Genomic DNA, 23,191 nt, shown 5'->3' with positions numbered 1-23,191 from the left:
ATCAAGACTATTATAAAATTCTGTTATAATCACTAGTTCAATCCCCTAATTTTAAACGTGTTGCTTCATATGGTATCCACACTTACAATTTTTCAGTTTCTGAAGAGATAACAGGAAAGGAATCAAAGATCCATTCATCCCACAATGTCTGAAAATTTATCAACAAGCAGGAAGGAAAAGAATGAAGATGAAGTCGCGGCTGGCCCAAATACTGAAGGACTGAACAAAAGCCCTCAAGAGGTTTCTGAAAGTGATGCTAGGAAAGACTCATTACAATCAATAGAGAATCTTGACATGGCTAGAAAATCATCAGCAAGGTCTCTTGAAAAAAAAGATGAACTCATAGTTGGCCTAAATACTGAAGGACTGAATGAAATTCCACATGAAGTTACTGAAGCAGATGCCAGTAAAGACATCTTACAATCATTTGAGAGTTTTCAGATTATTGAAGGATTATCAACAAGTATGTCAAATGAAAAAGAAGATGATGAAAACATAGCTGATTGTAGTGATGATGTAATGATGGAACTCCCCCAAGAAGTTTTTGAAACAGATACCAAAAGAGACAAAATACAATCAGCGGAAAACTTTGAAATAGCTGAAGTATTCTCAACAAGTGTATTACCTGAAAAAAAGAGTGATGAATTCCCAGCTGATCTGAATGCTGAGGGGATGATGGAAATCCCTCAGAAGATCTCTGAAAGAGATGTGGAAAAAGACACATTACACTCACTAGAAAATCTTGAAGTGTTTCAAAAATTATCAACAAGTGTGTTACAGGAAACAGGGGATGATGAAATCACAACTGATCTAAATGCTGAAGAACTAAACCAAATCCCTCAAGAAGTTGTTGAAGGAGATGCTAAAAGAGATCAATTACAATCAGAAGAGAATCCTGAAATAGCTGAAAAGGTATCAACACATATATTGCATGAGGTAAAACATGGGGAATTTATGGTTAAACTAAATGCTAAAGGACTAAGGGAAATCCCTCAAGTAGTTTTTGAAATACAAACTTTAAAATATTTGCATTTAAACAACAATGAAATCAAAACTTTACATAAAAATCTAGGTAATCTGACAAACCTGGAAATACTATCCGTTGAAGGAAATGGATTGATAGCATTGCCCACTGAAATTTCCCTACTTCACAAACTGAGAGTTTTGAACATCAGTCACAACCAGTTATCATGTCTCCCTAAAGAGTTATCAAAGCTTGGAAATATTAAGCAACTTTTTGTAAGTCACAATAACATTGAAGAATTCCCAGCTGCCTTGGAAGGCCTTGAAACCTTGGAAATTTTAGATCTTGCTGTAAATAATTTAAAAACACTGCCAGAAAACATGGTTAGCATGAAAAATTTGAATGTACTCAACCTTGATTCCAATCAGATCTTAATATTCCCAAAGGTCCTCTGCTACCTTCCAAATCTAATCAAACTCAGCATTTCGGGGAACCTGATTCAGAGTTTACCTAAGGACATTAAAGAGCTCAGGAGATTACAAGCACTTTCAATGAATCACAACAAACTTATATTTCTGCCTGTGCAGCTTTTTCAACTGGCAAAACTACAAAAACTCAGGCTGGATGATAACAAGTTGGAAGTTCTTTCAGACAAAGTTGAGAATTTGCAAGAACTTAGAGTTCTTAGTCTTGCCAACAATTTATTCAGAAACATTTCAGAGAATCTTTGCAATTGTACAATGCTGGAACGTCTTATTCTTCATGGCAATCAGCTAACACAACTTCCTAATAGGATGCACAGACTTAAACGTTTAAGAGAACTTTGCATAAGTAGAAATCAAATGGATAACCTAGATGAACAGATATCACGTATTAAAGACCTCTCCATTATAGAAGCTTCTGGAAATGCATTAACGTGCATTCCTGTTGAAATAAAAAATTGCATGCAGATAATTAAAGTCGACTTGAGCTATAACAAACTTTCTCAGTTTCCAGTTGGATTGTGTGCACTGGTTGCTCTTAAAATCTTAAACCTCAGTGGAAACTATATTTCAGAAATAATAACTGAAATTTCTTTTATTGAAAATTTGGAGCACCTAGAATTAAATAGAAACAAACTGTCCTCTTTTTCTGAACACTTGTGCAGACTTACAAAACTAATTTACTTAGATTTAAGTGAAAATGAAATAAATAGCATTCCAAAAGAGGTATCTAATATGAAGTATCTCCAGGTACTTCTTTTATACCACAACAAATTTGTCTCATTTCCCAGGAAACTGTGTGCTTTAAATAGTTTACAGACACTTGATCTTTCAGAGAATCAAATACAGTGCATTCCCTCAGATATTTGTAATCTGCAAGTGATCAAAGATTTAAATTTGTCCAATAGCCAGTTAGTATCTTTTCCAACTGAAATATGTCATCTTTCATCACTGGAGAAACTCAAGTTGTGCCAAATAAACGGTTTGAAGGTAAGAGAACATTGTTTTCTTTAGGCAAAAAAAAAAAAGACATACAAATTGCTGTACTGAAAAATTATTAATAGTAGAATTTCTTCTAAGGGTTTTTGTAATGCACCTACAGTTAGCAAAGAATGGTAACAGTTTGTAAAGGGGCTAAAATGTAATATAAATGTAATTGGCTACTGACTGAAAATATCTTTTGTAACATTTTGGTTATGAATTGATTAAAATATTCTCAGTAATGTAGGTCTGATTCTGACCTCACATTTATGTAACTCGGGAATCTCTCAGTTTGTCATTTTGATAAAAACTGAATCAGGTTGATCAGCAATAATCTAAGTATATTCTATTCCAGTTGCACCTGCAGTGTGGACTCAGGGGCCTCCTATTCTGATGAATATTGACAAGCAAAATGACCAATCAGAATTATGCAAATAATCCCACTTCTAGGAATCTTCTGTGTGAAAGAAATAAAACCTTACAATTTCAATTCTGTGTGTTGAAACAGGATTTAGACAACCACAATATTTATCACTGCAGTCTCACTCATTTCAGCACAGATGGTTACACAGGATATTTTACTTATAATAGAGAAAATTGCCTCAGACTTCTAAAGTTTAATTTTCTGGACTGCTTGTTTCTTTTGTGCTAAGGAGCAGAACTAAGAAATTCTCCACTAAAAAAATCTGTCTACCTCCTCTTCAGACTAAAATAGCAGATGAGTGGTTGTCATGGAGAGAAGTTAGCATTGTGACACTCTACCACCAATGGAAATTGAAGCTAACACTGTTATTGTTTCTGAAGCAAGCCCTTCCTTCTCATAACCCAGCACTTATAAATTTAAAGTGTAAGGACAAACAATCCTTTGCCGAAAAACTGCTGGAGCTCACTCATAAAAGAATATTGGCTATTTTAATCTCTCTTGTCACCAAAACTTGCTGAATCGGTATTTCAACATCTGGTTTCTTACAGGGCTCTCCTTTTTTTTGTATATATGTATATATGACTTCTATAAGGGTACTACATCCTTCACTTGCAGGGAATAGACTTGGTGATCTAACATATCTGTTCCATCTCCAATTAGTATGGTAATCCTATTCACTGTACTTTACTGAGAGCAATTATCCCTGCCAGAGAAAAAAAGAAAAAGAAAACTCATTCCATTTTACTGGAAAAGCATAGAAGAGAATAAATATTTCTTTTCATTCTGACTACAAAACAAAGGAGAGAAAATGTGATTGTTCTTCAGTTTCTTGAAAGAGGGCAAAATCACTTCTTTAGTTACATTTATTAATCAAATAATTAATCAAAAGATTCCCCTCCCCAAGTTCCAACAATGCAGACACTATCCCATAGTACAATTATTATCAGCATTGATAGAAACACTATTTTATTTTATCTAGAGAAAATTCTTCTGCCAAGTCTATGCCTATCACCAGGGCCGGCTCCACGCACCAGCAAATGAAGCTGGTACTTGGGGCGGCCAATGGGAAGGGGCGGCACGTCCGGGTCTTCGGTGGCGGGTGCCTCTCGGAGCGAAGGACCCACCACCGAATTTCCACTGAGGACTGAAGTGGCGCGGTAGAGCAGCTGCCGCCGAAGTGCGGCAAAAAAGCCTGAGCCGGCCCTGCCTATCACCAAAATTCTTATTGGAAAACAAATCATTATCCATCAGAATGGAAGACTATGAGTTTTTATTGGTGGAACTGAGTTACAGAACATCATTTTATAAGTAGGAAAAATTACCTTTTCAGCTTTTTATGCAAGAAAATACTGTCATTTCCTAAATAAATGAGTAAATGTAGCAATTATTTTATCTGTTACCCAGTTAACTAAACTTCCAGAGGAGCTGTCTAAACTGACTTGCCTCAGAGAACTGGATATATCTCACAATGCATTAAAGGAAATTCCAGAAGGCATAGGGGAACTGAAACACTTGGTCAGCTTAACTGCAAATAATAATTACATTAGTCAGCTTCCCAAATCTGTTACATCATTGAGTGATCTACAACAACTTAATCTGAGTGGTACGTATCAGGTGCCCCATCCATTATTGAATGCAAGCATAAAAATATTGAGCCAGTGGAGTCTATAAATATATGAATTAAGCAAACAGGTTGAGGGAGAGAGGAAAATACAACTTCCCATTTTTCATGTATGCTGCGGTGTCTTTGGTGTCTTCATACTATAGAACCTCTCTCAAGTTTAGCATCACCTAGCATGTCTGTTGCAGGGACCTAACTGTGGAATTGCACACATGATCTGATTTTACTATCATATGAATGTGAGACTATTAAAGGCATGAGACGTGAGATGGCAGATATTAAGGATTAATAGTTATTCTAGGTGGCTTCCAGTCAGTTACAGAGTTGATTGTTGTTTTTGTGGTGGGAGGAATTCCTATTATTTTGTGGATAATATTACTTGGTTCCAAACTGAGCTATCTGCCTTTACACTCACAGTATAGTATCTTGTGGGGACAAACATTTACTTGAGATTCAACTGTTCTTGCTCACCGAGACCTGTATCCACAAGGCACTTAGCCCTCAGGCTTAGGGGCTTAAATCACATTTATAGGCACCATTGCGATCCACCAGGCTCCTGTTTGGCTGCCACTTAACCTCATTGGCGTATAAGTTTTTGCAATAAAAGTTTCCTAGGGGTCTATGTTTCTGCCTCTGGGCATACATATTCCTGCCCCATTTTAGGCATCTGGAACACCTATCTGTCATCTAAGCCCCCAGGGCAATCCATGACTTGGGAAGATAGGCTATCCCCTGCCTAAGTCATGTGCAGGGCCTTAGGACTATCAGAGCTAAAGTCTATTAATAGGACCTATTCTTGGTTGTTTGGGAAGCATTGGTTCTGTTGTTGGTAGAGAGTCTCAGCATCTCCCTTGGGGGCAAGTGCTAGTAGATGCTATTTTAAGGTCTCATCTCAAGAAATCACCTTTTGATGTTGACAGTCTCACTAACTATTGACCTGCCCACAGTCTTCCCTTCATAGAAACATTGACTGAAATGGTAATGTAGCAATGATGGTGGTCACTGGAGTCCTCAGATTTCCTTGTCTCCAGTCAATCGAGTTCTAAGCTTGGGTCTGAGACAGAAACTCTGATGCTGGTGATCTCCTAATAGTAGATGAGGAGTGTCCATCCTGAATCTTTTAGATCTACCTGCTGCCTTTGATACGATTGCCAAGAGGTGTTGTTGACACAACTCTAGTTTCTAGCAAGATTATATATATTAACTCTTAAGTGTTTCTGCTTTTTTTTTTTTTTTTTTTTTTTAAGAGGACCCCGAGGGTAGTTTGGGACAAATTGCTTATTTGCTTCCAGGTTGGTCTCATGTGTGGTACAACAGGATTTACTCTGTCATCCCTCCTATACAACTTGTATTTCAGGTCATTATTAGGGTTATTTAGGAGACATGGTCTACACTGGTTTCAGAATACTGATGATACCCAGCTCTACATCTTCATCATTTCTGAGCCTCAAACAGTTTCTGTATCGTTTGGATGAGGATAATTCCGGACAAAATTGAAGTAATTGTCAATAGGTTATGGGGAAGCAAAGAAAAGAAGTACTTTAGTGTTGCTATTTATAACAGAGTTTCACAATATGGTGCTTGCTCAGTTAACAGCTGTGGACAAAATCAGCTCTTTCCATTTGCACCTGGTGAGATGACTGTGACCATCTAATTTGGTTTTGGGCTTTCACTAAAGTTTTCCATACGTTTGTCACCTAAAGACCAGGCTACTGTAATGTGCTCTGTGGTACATATTAAGACAATGGGGAAGCTGAAGCTAATGAAGATTGGCTGCACAAATGTAAGTAGAATTTAATCCCATGAATAAGTTGCACCTATGCCATGTATTAGACATCTGTTGGTTTCTGAATGGGTGTTCCTTTTAATTTATAAAGTAGGGCTGTCGATTAATCAGTTAACTCACGCGATTAACTCAAAAAATTAATTGCAATTAAAAAATGAATCATGATTAATCACAGTTTTAATTGCACTGTTAAACAATAGAATACCAATTGAAATCTATTAAATATTTTGGATGTTTTTCTACATTTTCATATATATTGTATTCTGTGTTATAATTGAAATCAAAGTATATTTTTATTACAAATATTTGCACTGTAAAATTGATAAAAGAAATAGTATTTTTCAATTCACCTCATACAAGTATTTTAGTGCAATCTTTTTGTCCTGAAAGTATAACTTACAAACGCAGATTTTTTTTGTTACATAACTGCACTCAAAAAACAATGTAAAACTTCAGAGCCTACAAGTCCACTCAGTCCTACTTCTTGTTCAGCCAATCGCTAAGACAAACAAGTTTGTTTACATTTACGGGAGATAATGCTGCACTTTTCTTATTTACAATGTCACCAGAAAGTGAGAACAGGCATTTGCATGGCACTTTTGTAGGCAGCATTGCAAGGTATTTATGTTAAAAGGTTTTAATGCTGGTTAAAAAATAAATTGCGTTAATTAAATTTGTGACTGAACTCCTTGGGGAAGAATTGTATGTCTCCTGCTCTGTTTCACCTGCATTCTGCCATATATTTTGTGTTATAGCAGTCTCGGATGATGACTCAGCACACGTTGTTCCTTTTTAAGAACACTTTCACTGCAGATTTGACAAAACACAACGAAGATACCAATGTGAGATTTCTAAAGATAACTACAGTACTTGACCCAAGGTTTAAGAATCTGAAGTGCCATCCAAAATCTGAGAGGGACAAAGTGTGGAGCATGCTTTCAGAAGTCTTAAAAGAGCAACAATCTGATGCGGAAACTACAGAAGCTGAACCACCAAAAAAGAAAATCAACCTTCTGCTGGTGGCATCTGACTCAGATTATGAAAATGAATATGGGTCAGTCCGCTCTGCTTTGGATCATTATCGAGCAGAACCCGTCATCAGCATAGATGCATATCTTCTGGAATGGTGGTTGAAGCATGAAGGGACATATGAATCTTTAGTGCATCTGGCACGTAAATATCTTGCAACCCCGGCTACAACAGTGCCATGCGAACGACTGTTCTCACTTTCAGGTGACATTGTAAACAAGAAGCGGGCAGCATTATCTCCAGCAAATTGTAACCAAACTTGTTTGTTTGAGCGATTGGCTGAAGTAGGACTGAGCAGACTTGTAGGCGCTAAAGTTTTACGTTTTATTTTTGAACGCAGTTTTTTTGTACATAATTCTACATTTGTAAGTTCAACTTTCACAATAAAGAGATTGCACTAGAGTTCTTGTATTAGGTGAATTGAAAAATACAATTTGTTTTGTTTTTTACAGTGTAAATATTTGTAATAAAAAATAAATAGAAAGTGAGTACGGTACACTTTGTATTCTGTGTTGTAATTGAAATCAATGTATTTGAAAATGTAGAAAACATCCAAAAATATTTAAATAAATTGTATTATTAACAGTGCGATTAATCACAATTATTTTTTTTAAACACACGATTAATTTTAATTGCTTGACAGCTCTACTTATTTTCAAATTGTATTTTTAATTATATCTATAAAATAACTTAAAATTTGTACGAAATTAAATGTGGTTCCAAGTGTGATACTAATAGAAATGATGGAGTCAAATATTATTGAGTCAGGTACATGATTGTGATTGGTAAACATAAATGTCAAAATAATTAGAAAAATAAAATCACATTCTTAATAAAAGAAAGATTAATCACCTATGTTAGAATTAAGTAAATATGTTTTTAGTGGAGTGAAAAACAGTTGACTAAAATAGAATAGATAATGGCAGTAACACAGAGCGTGTCAGAGAAAGTAAGAAGATTTTATTATATTTATTTATCGCAACTAATGTACACAGTATCAAGCTTGTGTTTGTGATAGCTGTGTTAAGACTCCAAAACTGATACCTCAAGGCTTGGGATTGGGAAAATCTTGCTGTATTATCTCCTGATTGTTCTAAATTTACATATAAACTTAAAAAACTTAAATTGGTGTTTATATATTTTTTTCTTTCTTTACATACTAATTAAATACAGTGCTTCTCTCAGCTAATTTCTAAGTCGTTATCTGCACAAAAACTCACATTTTCAGGTGCCTAAGTAGTCCCTGGAATTACAGTTAAAGTTGCCCCCACCCAAATCTGAAATGGCACCCCTGCTTCTCCCTGCCTAGTTCACATCCCCAGCGTGCGGCTGCCTGCTGCAGCTGCACATGCTCGGGACAAGGCTGACAGCACTTAGGTTTGCAAACTGGCTGAGGCCCAGGAGTTGCACAGACCCAGCATCCATCCCCCTTCCAGCCCACTGCCTCCTCCAGGTGCCACTAAGGATGGAGGACAGAGCACAAGGAGTCTGGGTAATGCTTCCTACAGTACCTGTGCTCATTTAACCCTCTCTTGCTCCCTAGCACTGAGGGCCCATGCTCCAGATTGACAACAATGTGATTTTTTGTATTATGACTGAGTTCTTCAAATCTTCCAAATATCTACTTTGCCATGTGCAAATGGCGAATTTTAAAATATAATACAGTATATTCTCTGATTTAAAGTAATTAGCTATTCGTATTAGCTAACCAGTATTTTTTCCAGATGCTTGCATTTATTATTATTAATTATTATTATTGTTATTAGTATTATTATGTATTGGCTTAGTTTTTTTTCTATTGATTTTCTGTGAATAAATGTTGCACCAGTGAGCTGCCATAGATGAAGTTTAAAACCATCTGTCTGTATATATTTTTATTCTCCTTTTGAGGATAACAGTTAACACACACATTTAAGTGCATATTGTTAAAAAAATAAGCTCGCAAATACCTTTTAACGAGGTATTTATGTGCCTGATATGGTAAACATTCGCATGCCCCTTCATGCTCAGTCTCTTCTGTTGAAGCGGTTCTGCTGTAGATAAATTACAGACAGGGCCGGCTCCAGGATTTTTGCCGCCCAATTCAGAATTTCTCTCTCTTTCGTTACTCTGATCATGTTAATCTTCTCTTCAAGTCTTTTCGCTGGCATTCCCTACCCTTCTGCACTGAGTTCAAGTTTCTTCTCACCCTCAAGGCCCTGCTCAACTTCTCTCCTATTTACTTTTCTGCTTTCATTATTGTTCCCCTCTATTCCTCATTTTCCAAGCCTCCTATCTCTTTCTCTGCTCTTCCTGATTCCTTTGTATTATTCACTCTTGTCTTCACTCCTCTTCTTCCATTGGAGTAGTCTCCTTTTTCTTGTGCCTCTACTAATTGGATCTCCATCTCTTCCTTCAATGTCTCCTGAAGACACACTTCCTCCATAAGTTCTAACAATGACTTCTGTAAGATTCCAACTCTATTGCAAACTTTTACAAGCACCTGATCTATTATTTGTGTCTGGACCTTTCTACTTTATACCTGCATTATGAACTTGATCCAAAGCCTATTAAAGTCAATGGAAAGATTCCCTATATTGCAAAGATCTTGAGGCAGGGACTCTGCATGGCTGAACTTATTATCAGAATTAACAAATAATTTTAAAGGAATTTCATTGCTTTGTTACTCATGTACTGAAATTCTTTAGATTAATAGAATACAAATATAATTAACTATTTGTATTTTGTCAGGAAATCAGTTAATATGTTTGCCGAGTGGGCTCCAACATCTTCAGTCACTGAAGGATATAAATTTTGATGGAAATCCTCTGATCAGACCTCCACAGGAAGTCTGTAAAGGAAAGCAACTATATACCATTGTATGCTACCTGGAGAGTGCTGATGAAAGAGATGGTATGTTAAGAACAAGTATATTATAATGCAGTATCCTGGAAAACATGCTGTTTAAGTGTTAAAGACAGCCTACTGTAGCAAGTATCAGAGGGGTAGCCGTGTTAGTCTGAATCTGTAAAAAGCAACAGAGGGTCCTGTGGCACCTTTGAGACTAACAGAAGTACTGGGAGCTTAAGCTTTCGTGGGTAAGAACCTCACTTCTTCAGATGCAAGTAATGGAAATCTCCAGAGGCAGGTATATATATTTCCTACCTGCCACATGGGGGCCACAACAGGGGTACCCCTAACTCACCCAGCAATATCGTCAATTTATCCAGCTACACACTCAACCCAGCAGAAGAGTCTGTCCTATCTCGGGGACTTTCCTTTTGCCCCAGCACCCCCACGAACATGATACAGTTCTGTGGTGATCTGGAAGCCTACTTTCGCCGCCTCCGACTCAAAGAATACTTTCATGATAACACTGAACAGCGCACTGATACACAGATACCCTCCCACCAACAACACAGGAAGAAGAACTCCACATGGACTCCTCCTGAGGGTCGAAATGACAGTCTGGACCTATACATAGAATGCTTCCGCCGACGTGCACAGGCAGAAATTGTGGAAAAACAACATCACTTGCCTCATAACCTAAGTCGTGCAGAACGCAATGCCATCCACAGCCTCAGAAACCACCCTGACATTATCATCAAAGAGGCTGATAAAGGAGGTGCTGTTGTCATCATGAACAGGTCTGACTACCAGAAGGAGGCTGCCAGACAACTCTCCAATACCAAATTCTACAGGCCGCTTTCCTCAGATCCCACTGAGGAATACACTAAGAAACTGCACCATCTACTCAGGACACTCCCTACACTAACACAGGAACAAATCAACATACCCTTAGAGCCCCGACCGGGGTTATTCTATCTACTACCTAAGATCCACAAACCTGGAAATCCTGGACGCCCCATCATCTCGGGCATTGGCACTCTCACTGAAGGACTGTCTGGATATGTGGACTCCCTACTCAGACCCTACGCCACCAGCACTCCCAGCTATCTCCGTGACACCACAGATTTCCTGAGAAAACTACAATGCATTGGTGACCTCCCAGAAAACACCATCCTAGCCACCATGGATGTAGAGGCTCTCTACACAAACATCCCAGATACAGATGGAATACAAGCTGTCAGGAACAGTATCCCTGATGATGACACAGCACAACTTATTGCTGAGCTCTGTGACTTTATCCTCACGCACAATTATTTCAAATTTGGTGACAATATATACCTCCAGACCAATGGCACCGCTATGGGCACCCGCATGGCCCCACAATATGCCAACATTTTTATGGCTGACCTGGAACAACGCTTCCTCAGCTCTCGTCCACTCATGCCCCTTCTCTACCTACGCTATATTGATGACATCTTCATCATCTGGACCCATGGGAAGGAGGCCCTGGAAGAATTCCACCATGCTTTCAACAGCTTCCACCCCACCATCAACCTCAGCCTGGACCAATCTACACGGGAGGTCCATTTCCTGGACACCACCGTACAAATAAGCGATAGCCACATTAACACCACCCTATACCGAAAACCCACCGACCGCTACGCCTACTTTCATGCCTCCAGCTTCCACCCCGGTCACACCACACAATCCATCGTCTACAGCCAAGCACTGAGGTACAATCGCATCTGCTCCAACCCCTCAGACAGAGACCAACACCTACAAGATCTTCACCAAGCATTCTCAAAACTACGATACCCACACAAGGAAATAAAGAAACAAATCAACAGAGCCAGACGTGTACCCAGAAGCCTCCTGCTACAAGACAGGCCCAGAAGAGAAACCAACAGAACTCCACTGGCCATCACCTACAGTCCTCAGCTTAAACCTCTCCAACGCATCATCAGTGATCTACAACCCATCCTGGACAATGATCCCTCACTTTCACAGACCTTGGGAGGCAGGCCAGTCCTCGCCCACAGACAACCTGCCAACCTTAAGCATATTCTCACCAGCAACCACGCACCGCACCATAACAACTCTAACTCAGGAACCAACCCATGCAACAAACCTCGATGCCAACTCTGCCCACATATCTACACCAGCAACACCATCACTGGACCTAACCAGATCAGCTACAACATCACCGGCTCATTCACCTGCACATCCACCAATGTTATATATGCCATCATATGCCAGCAATGCCCCTCTGCTATGTACATTGGCCAAACTGGACAGTCACTACGCAAGAGGATAAATGGACACAAGTCAGATATCAGGAATGGCAATATACAAAAACCTGTAGGAGAACACTTCAACCTCCCTGGCCACACAATAGCAGATGTAAAAGTAGCCATCTTACAGCAAAAAAACTTCAGGACCAGACTCCAAAGAGAAACTGCTGAGCTCCAGTTCATCTGCAAATTTGACACCATCAGATCAGGATTAAACAAAGACTGTGAATGGCTATCCAACTACAGAAACAGTTTCTCCTCCCTTGGTGTTCACACCTCAACTGCTAGCAGAGCACCTCACCCTCCCTGATTGAACTAACCTCGTTATCTCCACACTGATATATACCTGCCTCTGGAGATTTCCATTACTTGCATCTGAAGAAGTGAGGTTCTTACCCACGAAAGCTTATGCTCCCAGTACTTCTGTTAGTCTCAAAGGTGCCACAGGACCCTACTGTAGCAGGTATTAGAAATCCAGTGTTTGCTAATTTAAGAAGTCAGGTTTCGTATTTGTCATGTTTTCCCTTGCCTCCCCATCCTAATGCTTATAGTTAGTGGTAACAGCATTTAATTATAATCTACAGTCTACCTAATTTTGTAGGGATCAAATAATGTTAATGTCAGATGGCGTGTCTGCTGGATTGCACCCCCTTCTGGCCAAGCATATCACTGTAGGCACTCCCTGCCTCGGTTTTCCCCTAATTCACCATCAATATGTTCAATGAGGCTTCTGAGGAGTCTAGTTTATTAACTAAGGTCCAACAAGAATACAAATAACCCTTCATCCCAGCATCTGAGATGGGAGAGAGATGTCTTAGTTTATGTGCTCCCACCTGAATCCACTTCTCCTCTCCATCCAGGCCCTTAACCATCGGGGTTCTCGTGGCTCAAGTACCTTCCCTGGAATCAGGCCTCTTACTGAAACCTGGGAAGAATCCTTCTCTGGAGCCAGGAGTCCACAGAGATCTGTCAACTGCACCTATTCTCCAAGGCAGCATGTAATTCTTGATGGGATGTGCTTCCTGCCACTGTTTGAGAGACCCATTCACTGAGACCAGGGATTCCTGGAGGCCTGCAAACTTTAGCTCTTTCCTTAGGAATCTCCTCTCTCTAGGAACATACCTTGTAGTCTACCTTTTCCGATGAGCTCTCTCACAAGTTCCATGTCCCTAGGAGCACACATTCTGGGCTCTTTGGCCCAGATCCACAAAGGGACTTAGTGCTGCAATCCTCAGCATTACAACGCCTAACTTTTAGGCCCCTAAAAGTCACAGGAACAAAACTTCAATCCACAAAGCCTGAGTTAGACATCTTGGTTGCCTTGGAATGGGATCTGCAAAAGCCAGCATGCTATGCAGGGAGCTGCCTAAGCTAGCCAGTAGGAGTTGTTGATGACAGGGGTATGTCCTAAGTCATCCTTCCCCCCTTGGAGACAGATGCCTAATTCCAGGCTGCAGGGAGATGTCTATCTCTGCTTAGTGATCCATGAATGGGAACCAGCCACCTGGAGTCAGGCAGCTGAGGTGCCTAAGGCATTTCTTGTGGGAATAAGTTAAGTGCCTGCCTCACTCCATAGAAAATGGCTGGAGGAGGAGAAAATAGTGGTGATGCCTAACTGATAACTTTTAGCCCAGTGGTTAGAGCACTCACCTATGATGTGGGAGACCCAGGTTAAATGTCAGATGGGGAGAAAGGATTTGAACAGGGGTCTCCTACCTCACGCTAGGTACTCTAACCACTGATCTATGGAATATTCTAATGCAGCTGAGCCCAGGTAATCCCTTTCAGGCTTATTAGGTAACACTGCTCTACAGCCAAAATGCTTCTGAAATAAATGTAGTCAAACTTTACTAATTCTGGGTCACTGAGAACGAAAATGATGCTTAAAATTGTTGATTGGCTCTAGTTTTCAAGATATGCTATTGGGTCAGTATATACAACCCTTGATTTGGGAATGGCGGAGGATAAGTGAGTTCTAGAGGGAAGGGATCTCAATTTAAACCAGAAATGACTAAAATACATCTTTGACTGGATCTATGAATAAATCTATGACTGGATTTGGACAGTACTTGCTTTTTAGGCAAAACAATGAATGATGCAATCTGAAGCTGGTATTGCGTCATACATGATATGAATTGCATCATGTTATTCCTAGAAGTCATGGATGATGCAATCATAACGAAGCTTACATCACTCTGCTGAACAAATTGCCCTATATCAGCTCTAGAAATCATACAGTGTCATGCTCTCTTATTTGTCAGTGTTTGATTTTGCACAGGGACACATTTCTGTTTAGTCAAAGTGAGCAGAGATGCCTCGTACTTGTGTGAACAGTGCAGATAACTTCTGCTATGTTTGTGGTGAAGTGACTTTTGCATCACAAAAGCGCAGTATAACCACTATGGTTAAGAAAGCCTATCACCTTTATTTGCAAAACTGGAGCTGCAAAATTGGAGATCAGGACAAGAGGTGGGCCCCACACATATGCAGCAACACTTGTGCAACAAACCTTCGCCAGTGGTTGAACAGGAAAAGGAAATCTGTGCCTTTTGCAGTGCCAATGATTTGGAGAGAGCCAAGAGATCATACCAGCAATTGTTACTTCTGCATGGTGCCTCCAGTTGGGAAAGGTGTGTCAAAGAAGAAAAAGTGGACTGTGCATTATCCAAACATTCCATCAGCTATACGCCCAGTACCCGACGGAGAAGGACTGCCGGTTCCTGATGCACCAGAATCATTCTCACTTGAGTCAGACAAGGAAGAGGATGAAACTTTTGGTCCTGAACCATCAATGTCACAGGACCCACATTTTCTCCCATCCTCCTCCTCTGAACCACACCTCATAACACAAGGTGAACGGAATGACCTTGTCAGGGATTTGGAACTACCCAAGAGTAAGGCAGAGCTGTTGGGCTCCAGACTACAGCAGTGGAATCTCCTGGCAGGTGATGTTAGGGTTTCCATGTTCCGTGACCATCAAAAGGATCTTGTCCCATTCTTCATGGAAGGTGATCTTGTAGCCTACAACAACATCGATGGTGTGATGGCAGCCCTTCACATCGTTCATGATCTAGATGAGTGGAGACTGTTCATTGATTCATCGAAGACGAGTCTTAAAGCTGTTTTACTGCATAATGGCAATGTTTTGCCATCAATTCCAGTTGGTCATGCAGTCCATATGAAGGAAACCTATGACAACATGAAACAACTTTTGAGGTGCATAAACTATGACCAACATCAGTGGCAGCTTTGTGGCGATTTGAAGGTTGTTGCTCTCTTGCTTAGTCTGCAGACTGGATACACAAAGTACTGCTGTTTTCTCTGCAAATGGGATAGTCGTGCAAGAAAGATTGGCCATTCCGACAGTCATTGGAGCCTGGGAGGAAAAGTATTCAGCATCCACCACTTGTTGAATCAAGGAAGATTTTGTTACCACCCTTACACATCAAGCTGGGTCTGATGAAGAACTTTGTCAAGGCCATTGACAAAACACAAGCAGCTTTCAAGTACCTCCGTGGAAAATTTCCAAGGTTAAGTGAAGCTAAGATAAAGGAAGGTGTCTTTGTTGGTCCTCAGATTCGTGAACTTCTTCGAGATGATGCATTGACCATGCACTGCGTGGCAAGGAAAAGATGGCATGGAAAGCCTTCCAGTTAGTGGCAATAAATTTTCTCGGAAACAACAAGGCAGACAACTACAGGTTGTTGGTGGAAAACCTCCTCAAGGCATACAAAAGCCTTGGTTGCAACATGTCACTAAAGATACATTTTTTGCACTCTCATCTAGATTTTTTTCCACCGAACTGCGGAGCAGTGAGCGACGAGCACAGCGAGCGATTTCACCAGGACATTGCAACAATGGAGAAATGCTATCAGGGCAAATGGAGCCCATCAATGCTTGCAGACTATTGCTGGACAGTGACAAGAGATGCTCCATTTAATGAATGCAAGAGACAAGCCAAGAAGCGCCGAGTAGACACTGAATAGGACTAAACTATGTACATAATAGTTTTTTGCCTTTTGTTTCATAATAAATTTTATTTACATAACCCTTTTGCGGATTTTTAAAGTGTTACATAAACAGGACAGGTGAAATATTATCATGTAAAGCAACCATAAACACATGAAAAGACCTAGGTTTACAATTTATGATTAAAACTCTACTATCTACACAATATACATAGACATAAAATGTAAAAACTTAAATATCTTAGAAACAGTAGCCAATCAGTTGTTTTAATTGTCATATTTGAATTCAGCACATCAAAATACATAATAAATAGCACATTTTATCTCTGAAGCAGATGACTTCTCAAAAATTGTAGACCAGTGTAATTAACTGCCACCCAGCCACCTAGGTAACTAATTATGTCCAGTCTGGGTTGGCTCATTCTCCTTTACAGAAGTCTGTCACACATAGCCTGGGCTCTGGCTCTCTGTAATGGGCCAGCCCCCCGTGACAGGTATCAAGTTTATAAGGTTTTTAAGGAGTCTTGTTGTGTTAGAGTCTTCCATACAGTTATTCTTAATACTAAGTAACAAAAACATGGTTAAAGGGGAGTTAAGTCTCCTTAGCTGTGCCTAGTATCCTTCCTTCCAAAGGAGAAGCTGACAGTCAAAATCAGAAACCTGGATCCAGGAAATACACTGAAACGAAAACTTAGAAAACCAGGAAATGCTAGTTAGCATCATTATGCCCCTTTCCCCCACTAACTCTGACCCTCTGGAGATAGCAATAGGCACTAGGAATGAAGTACACCTCTACCTGGATATAACGCTGTACTTGGGAGCCAAAACATCTTACTGTGTTATAGGTGAAACTGCGTTATATTGAACTTGGTTTGATCCGCTGGAGTGCGCAGCCCCGCCCCCCCGGAGCGCTGCTTTACCGCTTATATCTGAATTTGTGTTATATTGGGTTGCGTTATATCGGGGTAGAGGTGTAGTACCTCACCCTTCCCTAACACTACCTGCCATTTTCTCTGCCCCCCTACAACTCCAAATCCACACACCTGTTCATACTCTCCCACAGGTCCTTACTATGCTCTGTGCAACACCATTGGTCAAGGGAGCAGTAGTGGCAGGTTAACAGATATCATCCTGGATAATAAGACTAAGTGAAGGGTATGGCAATGTGATCCCCCATATATGGATACCTTGGGGCAGGAATCAGAGGAGTTTAAATACTTAACACTTCTTTAGAGTTTCCCCAACAATTCTCTTCTTCACCTTACTCGGTTAACCACCAAATATGTTAGAGAGTGGCATGACACAATTCTGCCTGGGTGACCCTATATGGTGGTAATCAAAGGGGGCAGTGTTAAGATTTTGTGGTGTAGGAATCATAACTTAACTCTGCATTTCCTGATTTTCTAATGTATGTGTTTTATTTGATTGAATGTATTTCCTGGATCTCACAGGTTTCTGGCTGCTAATTTCCACACTGTGGAAGGGTACTAGGCAAATCTAGGTAGCCTTACCTCCTCTTCAGCAAAGTTTTTGATAGTAGATGCCATTGCTTTTTGACAGGTTTCAGAGTGGTAGCCATATTAGTCTATATCAGCAAAAACAACGAGAAATCCTTGTGGCACCTTAGAGACTAACAAATTTATTTGGGCATAAGCTTTCATGGGCTAAAATCCACTTCATCAGATGCATTGAGTGGAAAAGACAGAGGCAGATATAAATACACAGCACATGAAAAGATGGGAGTTGCCTTACCAAGTGGGGGGGGGTCAGTGCTAATAAGCCAATTTAATTAAGGTGGAAGTGGGCTATTCTTAACAGTTGACAAGAAGGGGTGAATATCTAGAGAAGAAAAATCACTTTTGCAATGCTAATAAGGCCAATGTAATCAAGGTGGCTCATTTCAAACAGTTGACAAGAAGGTAGGAGTATTAGCAGGGGAAAATTAGTTTTTGTAGTGACCCATCCACTCCTAAGTCTTTATTCAGGCCTAATTTGATGGTGTCCAGTTTGCAAATTAATTCCAGTTCTGCAGTTTATCACTGGAGTCTGTTTTTGAAGTTTTTTTTGTTGAAGAATTGCCACTTTTAAGTCTGTTATTGAGTGTCCAGGGAGATTGGACTGGTTTTTTAAATGTTATAATTCTTGATGTCAGATTTGTGTCCATTTATTCTTTTGTGTGGAGATTGTCCAGTTTGGCCAATGTACATGGCAGAGGGGCATTGCTGGCACATATCACATTGGTAGATGTGCAGGTGAACGAGCCCCTTATGGTGTGGCTGATGTGGTTAGGATGGGACACCAACATAGGACCTAACCACAGCTTCAGCAGCCTCCCTCCTAGCTTCAGCAGCTCAAAAGGCAGAGAGCCTCTCTGCCGCCTCCCAGAAGTGGGAAGGGATTCCCATTTTTTGGCCAGCTCCAATTTTAAGAAATGTATCTATCAGCTGGAGACATCACCAAGAAGGATGGGGAGAAATAGCCAGAGCTTTAGAGACATCCGTAAAGTCCAGACCCCAATTGGATGCACTCTTTGTCCCCAGGAGTGAGTGATAGGGAATTCCAAAGCTCTTTCCCCAAAGTAGGGAGAAAGGGGAGCTGCCCAGTTCATCTCACTGGCATGTTCTCCTTCCCTGTTGGTGTCAATCCTGCATGTCTGTGCTATACATGAAGCATGGCTATTCTTGGGCTTGGGGTCTTCACTACTGGGGTAAGTCAACCTAAGTTATGCCACTCCAGCTATGTGAATAACATAGCTGGAGTCAATGTAGTTTAGGTCGACTTACCTCCGTGTCTTCATTGTGCTGCGTCAATGGGAGACACTCTCCAGTCAACTTATCTTACTCTTCTTGGAGAGGTGGAATACCAGGGTCAACTGGAGAGCGCTCTGCCATTGATTTAGTAGATCTTCACTAGACCCGCTAAATCGATCCCTGCTGTATCAACTGCAGCAGCATCGATCTCCCTGTAGTGAAGATAAGATACCTATCCTAGTCTCAGCATTGTTGGTCTCTGCCTGTACCAAATCTGCCTATTCTGCGTTCCTCATCCCTGTGCATGTACTGTATATTTTTGACATGTACTGAGCCATCATTTAAAAAAAAAAAAAAGTCATTTTGCTGAGGCTGGATCTTGGGAATCCCTTAACAAAATGACCAAAAATTTGCATCTCAGACTACTATGCACCCAGAAGTGGTATACCTACTTTCAAGCTAATCTGACGATACATATGGATTTCAGAGCACATTGAATTAGTACATAAGTACATAGTACAATATTCCACATGAGGATGGACTACAAGCTGTCAGGAACAGTATCCCTGATGAGGCCACAGCAAGCCTGGTGGCTGAGCTTTGTGACTTTGTCCTCACCCACAATCACTTCAGATTTGGGGACAACTTATACCTTCAAGTCAGTGGCACCGCTATGGGTACCCGCATGGCCCCACAGTATGCCAACATTTTTATGGCTGACTTAGAACAACGCTTCCTCAGCTCTCGTCCCCTAGTGCCCCTCCTCTACTTGCGCTACATTGATGACATCTTCATCATATGGACCCATGGAAAGGAGGCCCTTGAAGAATTCCACCTGGACTTCAACAATTTCCACCCCACCATCAACCTCAGCCTGGACCAGTCCACACAGGAGATCCACTTCCTGGACACTACAGTACAAATAAGTGATGGTCACATAAACACCACCCTATACCGGAAACCTACTGACCACTATACATACCTACATGCCTCCAGCTTCCATCCAAGACACATCACACGATCCATTGTCTACAGCCAAGCCCTAAGATACAACCGAATTTGCTCCAACCCCTCAGACAGAGACAAACACCTACAAGATCTTTATCAAGCATTCGTAAAACTACAATACCCACCTGGGGAAGTGAGGAAACAGATTGACAGAGCAAGACGGGTACCCAGAAATCACCTACTACAGGACAGGCCCAACAAGGACAATAACAGAACACCACTGGCCATCACATACAGCCCCCAGCTAAAACCTCTCCAGCGCATTATCCACGATCTACAACCTATCCTGGAAAATGATCCCTCACTCTCACAGACCTTGGGAGGCAGGCCAGTCCTCGCTTACAGACAACCCCCCCAACCTGAAGCAAATACTCAACTACACACCACACCACAGAAACACCAACCCAGGAACCTATCCCTGTAGCAAACCTCGTTGCCTACTCTGTCCCCATATCTACTCTGGCAACAGCATCAGAGGACCCAACCACATCAGCCACACCATCAGGGGCTCATTCACCTGCACATCCACTAATGTCATATATGCCAGCAATGCCCCTCTGCCATGTACACTGGCCAAACCGGACAGTCCCTCTGCAAAAGAATAAATGGACACAAATCGGACATCAGGAATGGTAACATACACAAGCCAGTAAGTGAACATTTCAATCTCCCTGGTCATTCTATTACAGATTTAAAAGTCACTATCATTGAACAAAAAAACTTCAGAAACAGACTTCAAAGAGAAACAGCAGAACTAGAATTCATTTGCAAATTCAACACCATTAATCTGGGCTTGAATAGGGACTGGGAGTGGCTGGCTCACTACAGAAGCAGCTTTTCCTCTCCTGGAATTGACACCTCCTCATCTATTACTGGGAGTGGACTACATCCACCCTGATTGAATTGGCACTGTCAACACTGGTTCTCCACTTGTGAAGTAACTCCCTGCTCTCCATGTGTCAGTATATAATGCCTGCATCTGTAACTTTCACTCTATGCATCCGAAGAAGTGAGGTTTTTACTCACGAAAGCTTATGCCCAAATAAATCTGTTAGTCTTTAAGGTGCCACCAGACTCCTTGTTGTTTTTGTAGATACAGACTAACACGGCTACCCCCTGATACATAAGTGATGTGTTTAGGTGTGCGAACTGCTTCATTCATTCCCGTGACTTTTTCCCCAACTCTGTGAGAAAGCCTCATGGCCATAAATACAGCCTGAAACAATTGAGATGCATGAACTTACCCATTCATTTCACTGGTGTGTTTTGTTTTACAGTTTCCCCCCCCCCTGTTTTTTCTCAACTCCCTACAGGACTCCTTGTCCTAGTTCTGAGAGTCTCTGGTCATTCCCTGTGTCAGACACATCTCAGCTCCCCACCCTGATCTGAGTGCTGTGTGTGTGTGTGTGTGTGTGTGTGTGTGTGTGTTTTCCCTTTCCTTCTCCTGCCAGTTGTCAGCTCCCTCCTACAGTCACAATACTGTCTGTCTGTGCCATACCAAGAACCTGCCAGTTTTTAGTCCTGCACTCTCTCGCTGCTGCATGTCTTTGCAATAACCAGAGTCTTGTAACAGATAAGCAGCATCCACAACTGGAAAAAAGATTAATAGCTGTACAAAATGGTGAATGTTAGATACATTATATTAGTTTCATTTGATAAAGCATAACACTTGTAATATGTTTATATTCAGGGAAAATTTTGCAGAAGATATTTAAGATAATTTCTGGGAACGTTTCCTTTGAAAATTTTGAATTTTTCTGCCAGAAACTGCAATTTAATAATGCTGAAATTAAATCTCTTGAAAATAACAGGTTAGTTACAAATAACTTACAAAATAGTCTTATTCTTAGTATAATTTAGTTTGTTACTGTTTTTATGTCATGTAATAAACAATTGTGACAGTGATAATCAAATATGTTATATACTATACACAATATTTTGATAGTATATGCATATGCATCTATTTAGGCCTTTGACTTTCTCAAACATCGTCTCAGTAGCATTTTTATTTTTTTTGGTTTAGGTCTCTTGTATTGGAAGAGAAAATCCTCCAGGCATTGGAGAGCTGGAAAAGTGAAAACCAAGCTCTAACTCCTGCTGAAATGATAGATCAGTTGATCAGAGTATTAACAATGACAGGCATGCATTACCTGACCAACAAAGTGAAAGCTTTAAAACTCTATACACAATCAGTAAAATTCTAAATAGCTGATGCATAAAAAAGCATTTTTATTTGTGAACAGGATGAAAGCTTGTGATATAATTATCTGTTTCTGAAAATATTCTGAATGTACTGTAAATTGAGAGACTGAATGGTTAGTTTCTTATTAGAAGTTGGTTTGTAGTTCTGTATGTCTTTCCAAAATGTCCTGAGTCCAAAAACTCCCCCCAAACACTCAAACCTTCAATGCCTTTTTTCTTGATTTCTGTAGTGGGAAAGAAGCATTTTTTAATAAGCTAAAATACATTATTTACTTACATTATTTACTTGTAAGATATGAAATCAAGAACGTAATTATTTTTACCTAAAAGTGCTGAATCTTTTATTGTGATATCTCCCACATTTAAATTCTTGAATAATTATATACTTTTCATATTCTTTGTTCGCCATTTTAATAGGTTATTTAGGACAAACTTTAGAAGGAGTATGTGGTTATATAATTTTGCCACTTGTTTAAAGTCTGTTAATGTGTGTGGGAGGGGAGCCAAAAAAACCTGTGTTTTGCCTGGAAGTGGCATTCCCATACCTGTGTGTGGGTACTAAGAATTATACAGAAGCCTCAATATAAGATTGGGAGATACGACAAGGAGGCCCTGGAGAAGTGTTGAAGAAAGTTGATATACATACTGTTAAAAATACTCATAGGATATGTCTATGCAGCAAAGAAAAACCTGTAGCTGGCCCCTGCCAGCTGACTCAGGCTCACAGGGCTTGGGCTGTTTCATTGCGGTGTACTCAGCTCAGGCTATAACCCAGCTTGAAGAACCCTCCCATTCCAAAGGATCCTAGAGCTTGGGCTCCAGTCTGAGGCCCGAAGCCTGCACAGCAATCAGATAG

General features: G+C 40.5%; 1 protein-coding gene across 1 annotated transcript; it reads left to right on the top strand.

The window, feature by feature from the left end:
- Positions 1 to 21: 21 nt before the first annotated feature.
- Positions 22 to 22,584, top strand: LRRD1 (leucine rich repeats and death domain containing 1). The gene is made up of 5 exons (XM_034759366.1): positions 22 to 2,436; positions 4,256 to 4,454; positions 10,018 to 10,179; positions 21,824 to 21,944; positions 22,157 to 22,584. The coding sequence occupies exons 1-5, from the start codon at positions 145 to 147 to the stop codon at positions 22,335 to 22,337; spliced, it is 2,955 nt and encodes a 984-aa protein (XP_034615257.1). The 5' UTR covers positions 22 to 144; the 3' UTR covers positions 22,338 to 22,584.
- Positions 22,585 to 23,191: the final 607 nt, after the last annotated feature.

This window comes from Trachemys scripta, chromosome 2 (genome assembly GCF_013100865.1).
Source record: "Trachemys scripta elegans isolate TJP31775 chromosome 2, CAS_Tse_1.0, whole genome shotgun sequence".
Lineage (NCBI taxonomy): Eukaryota > Metazoa > Chordata > Testudines > Emydidae > Trachemys > Trachemys scripta.
This window is presented reverse-complemented; position numbering and strand designations above follow the sequence as displayed.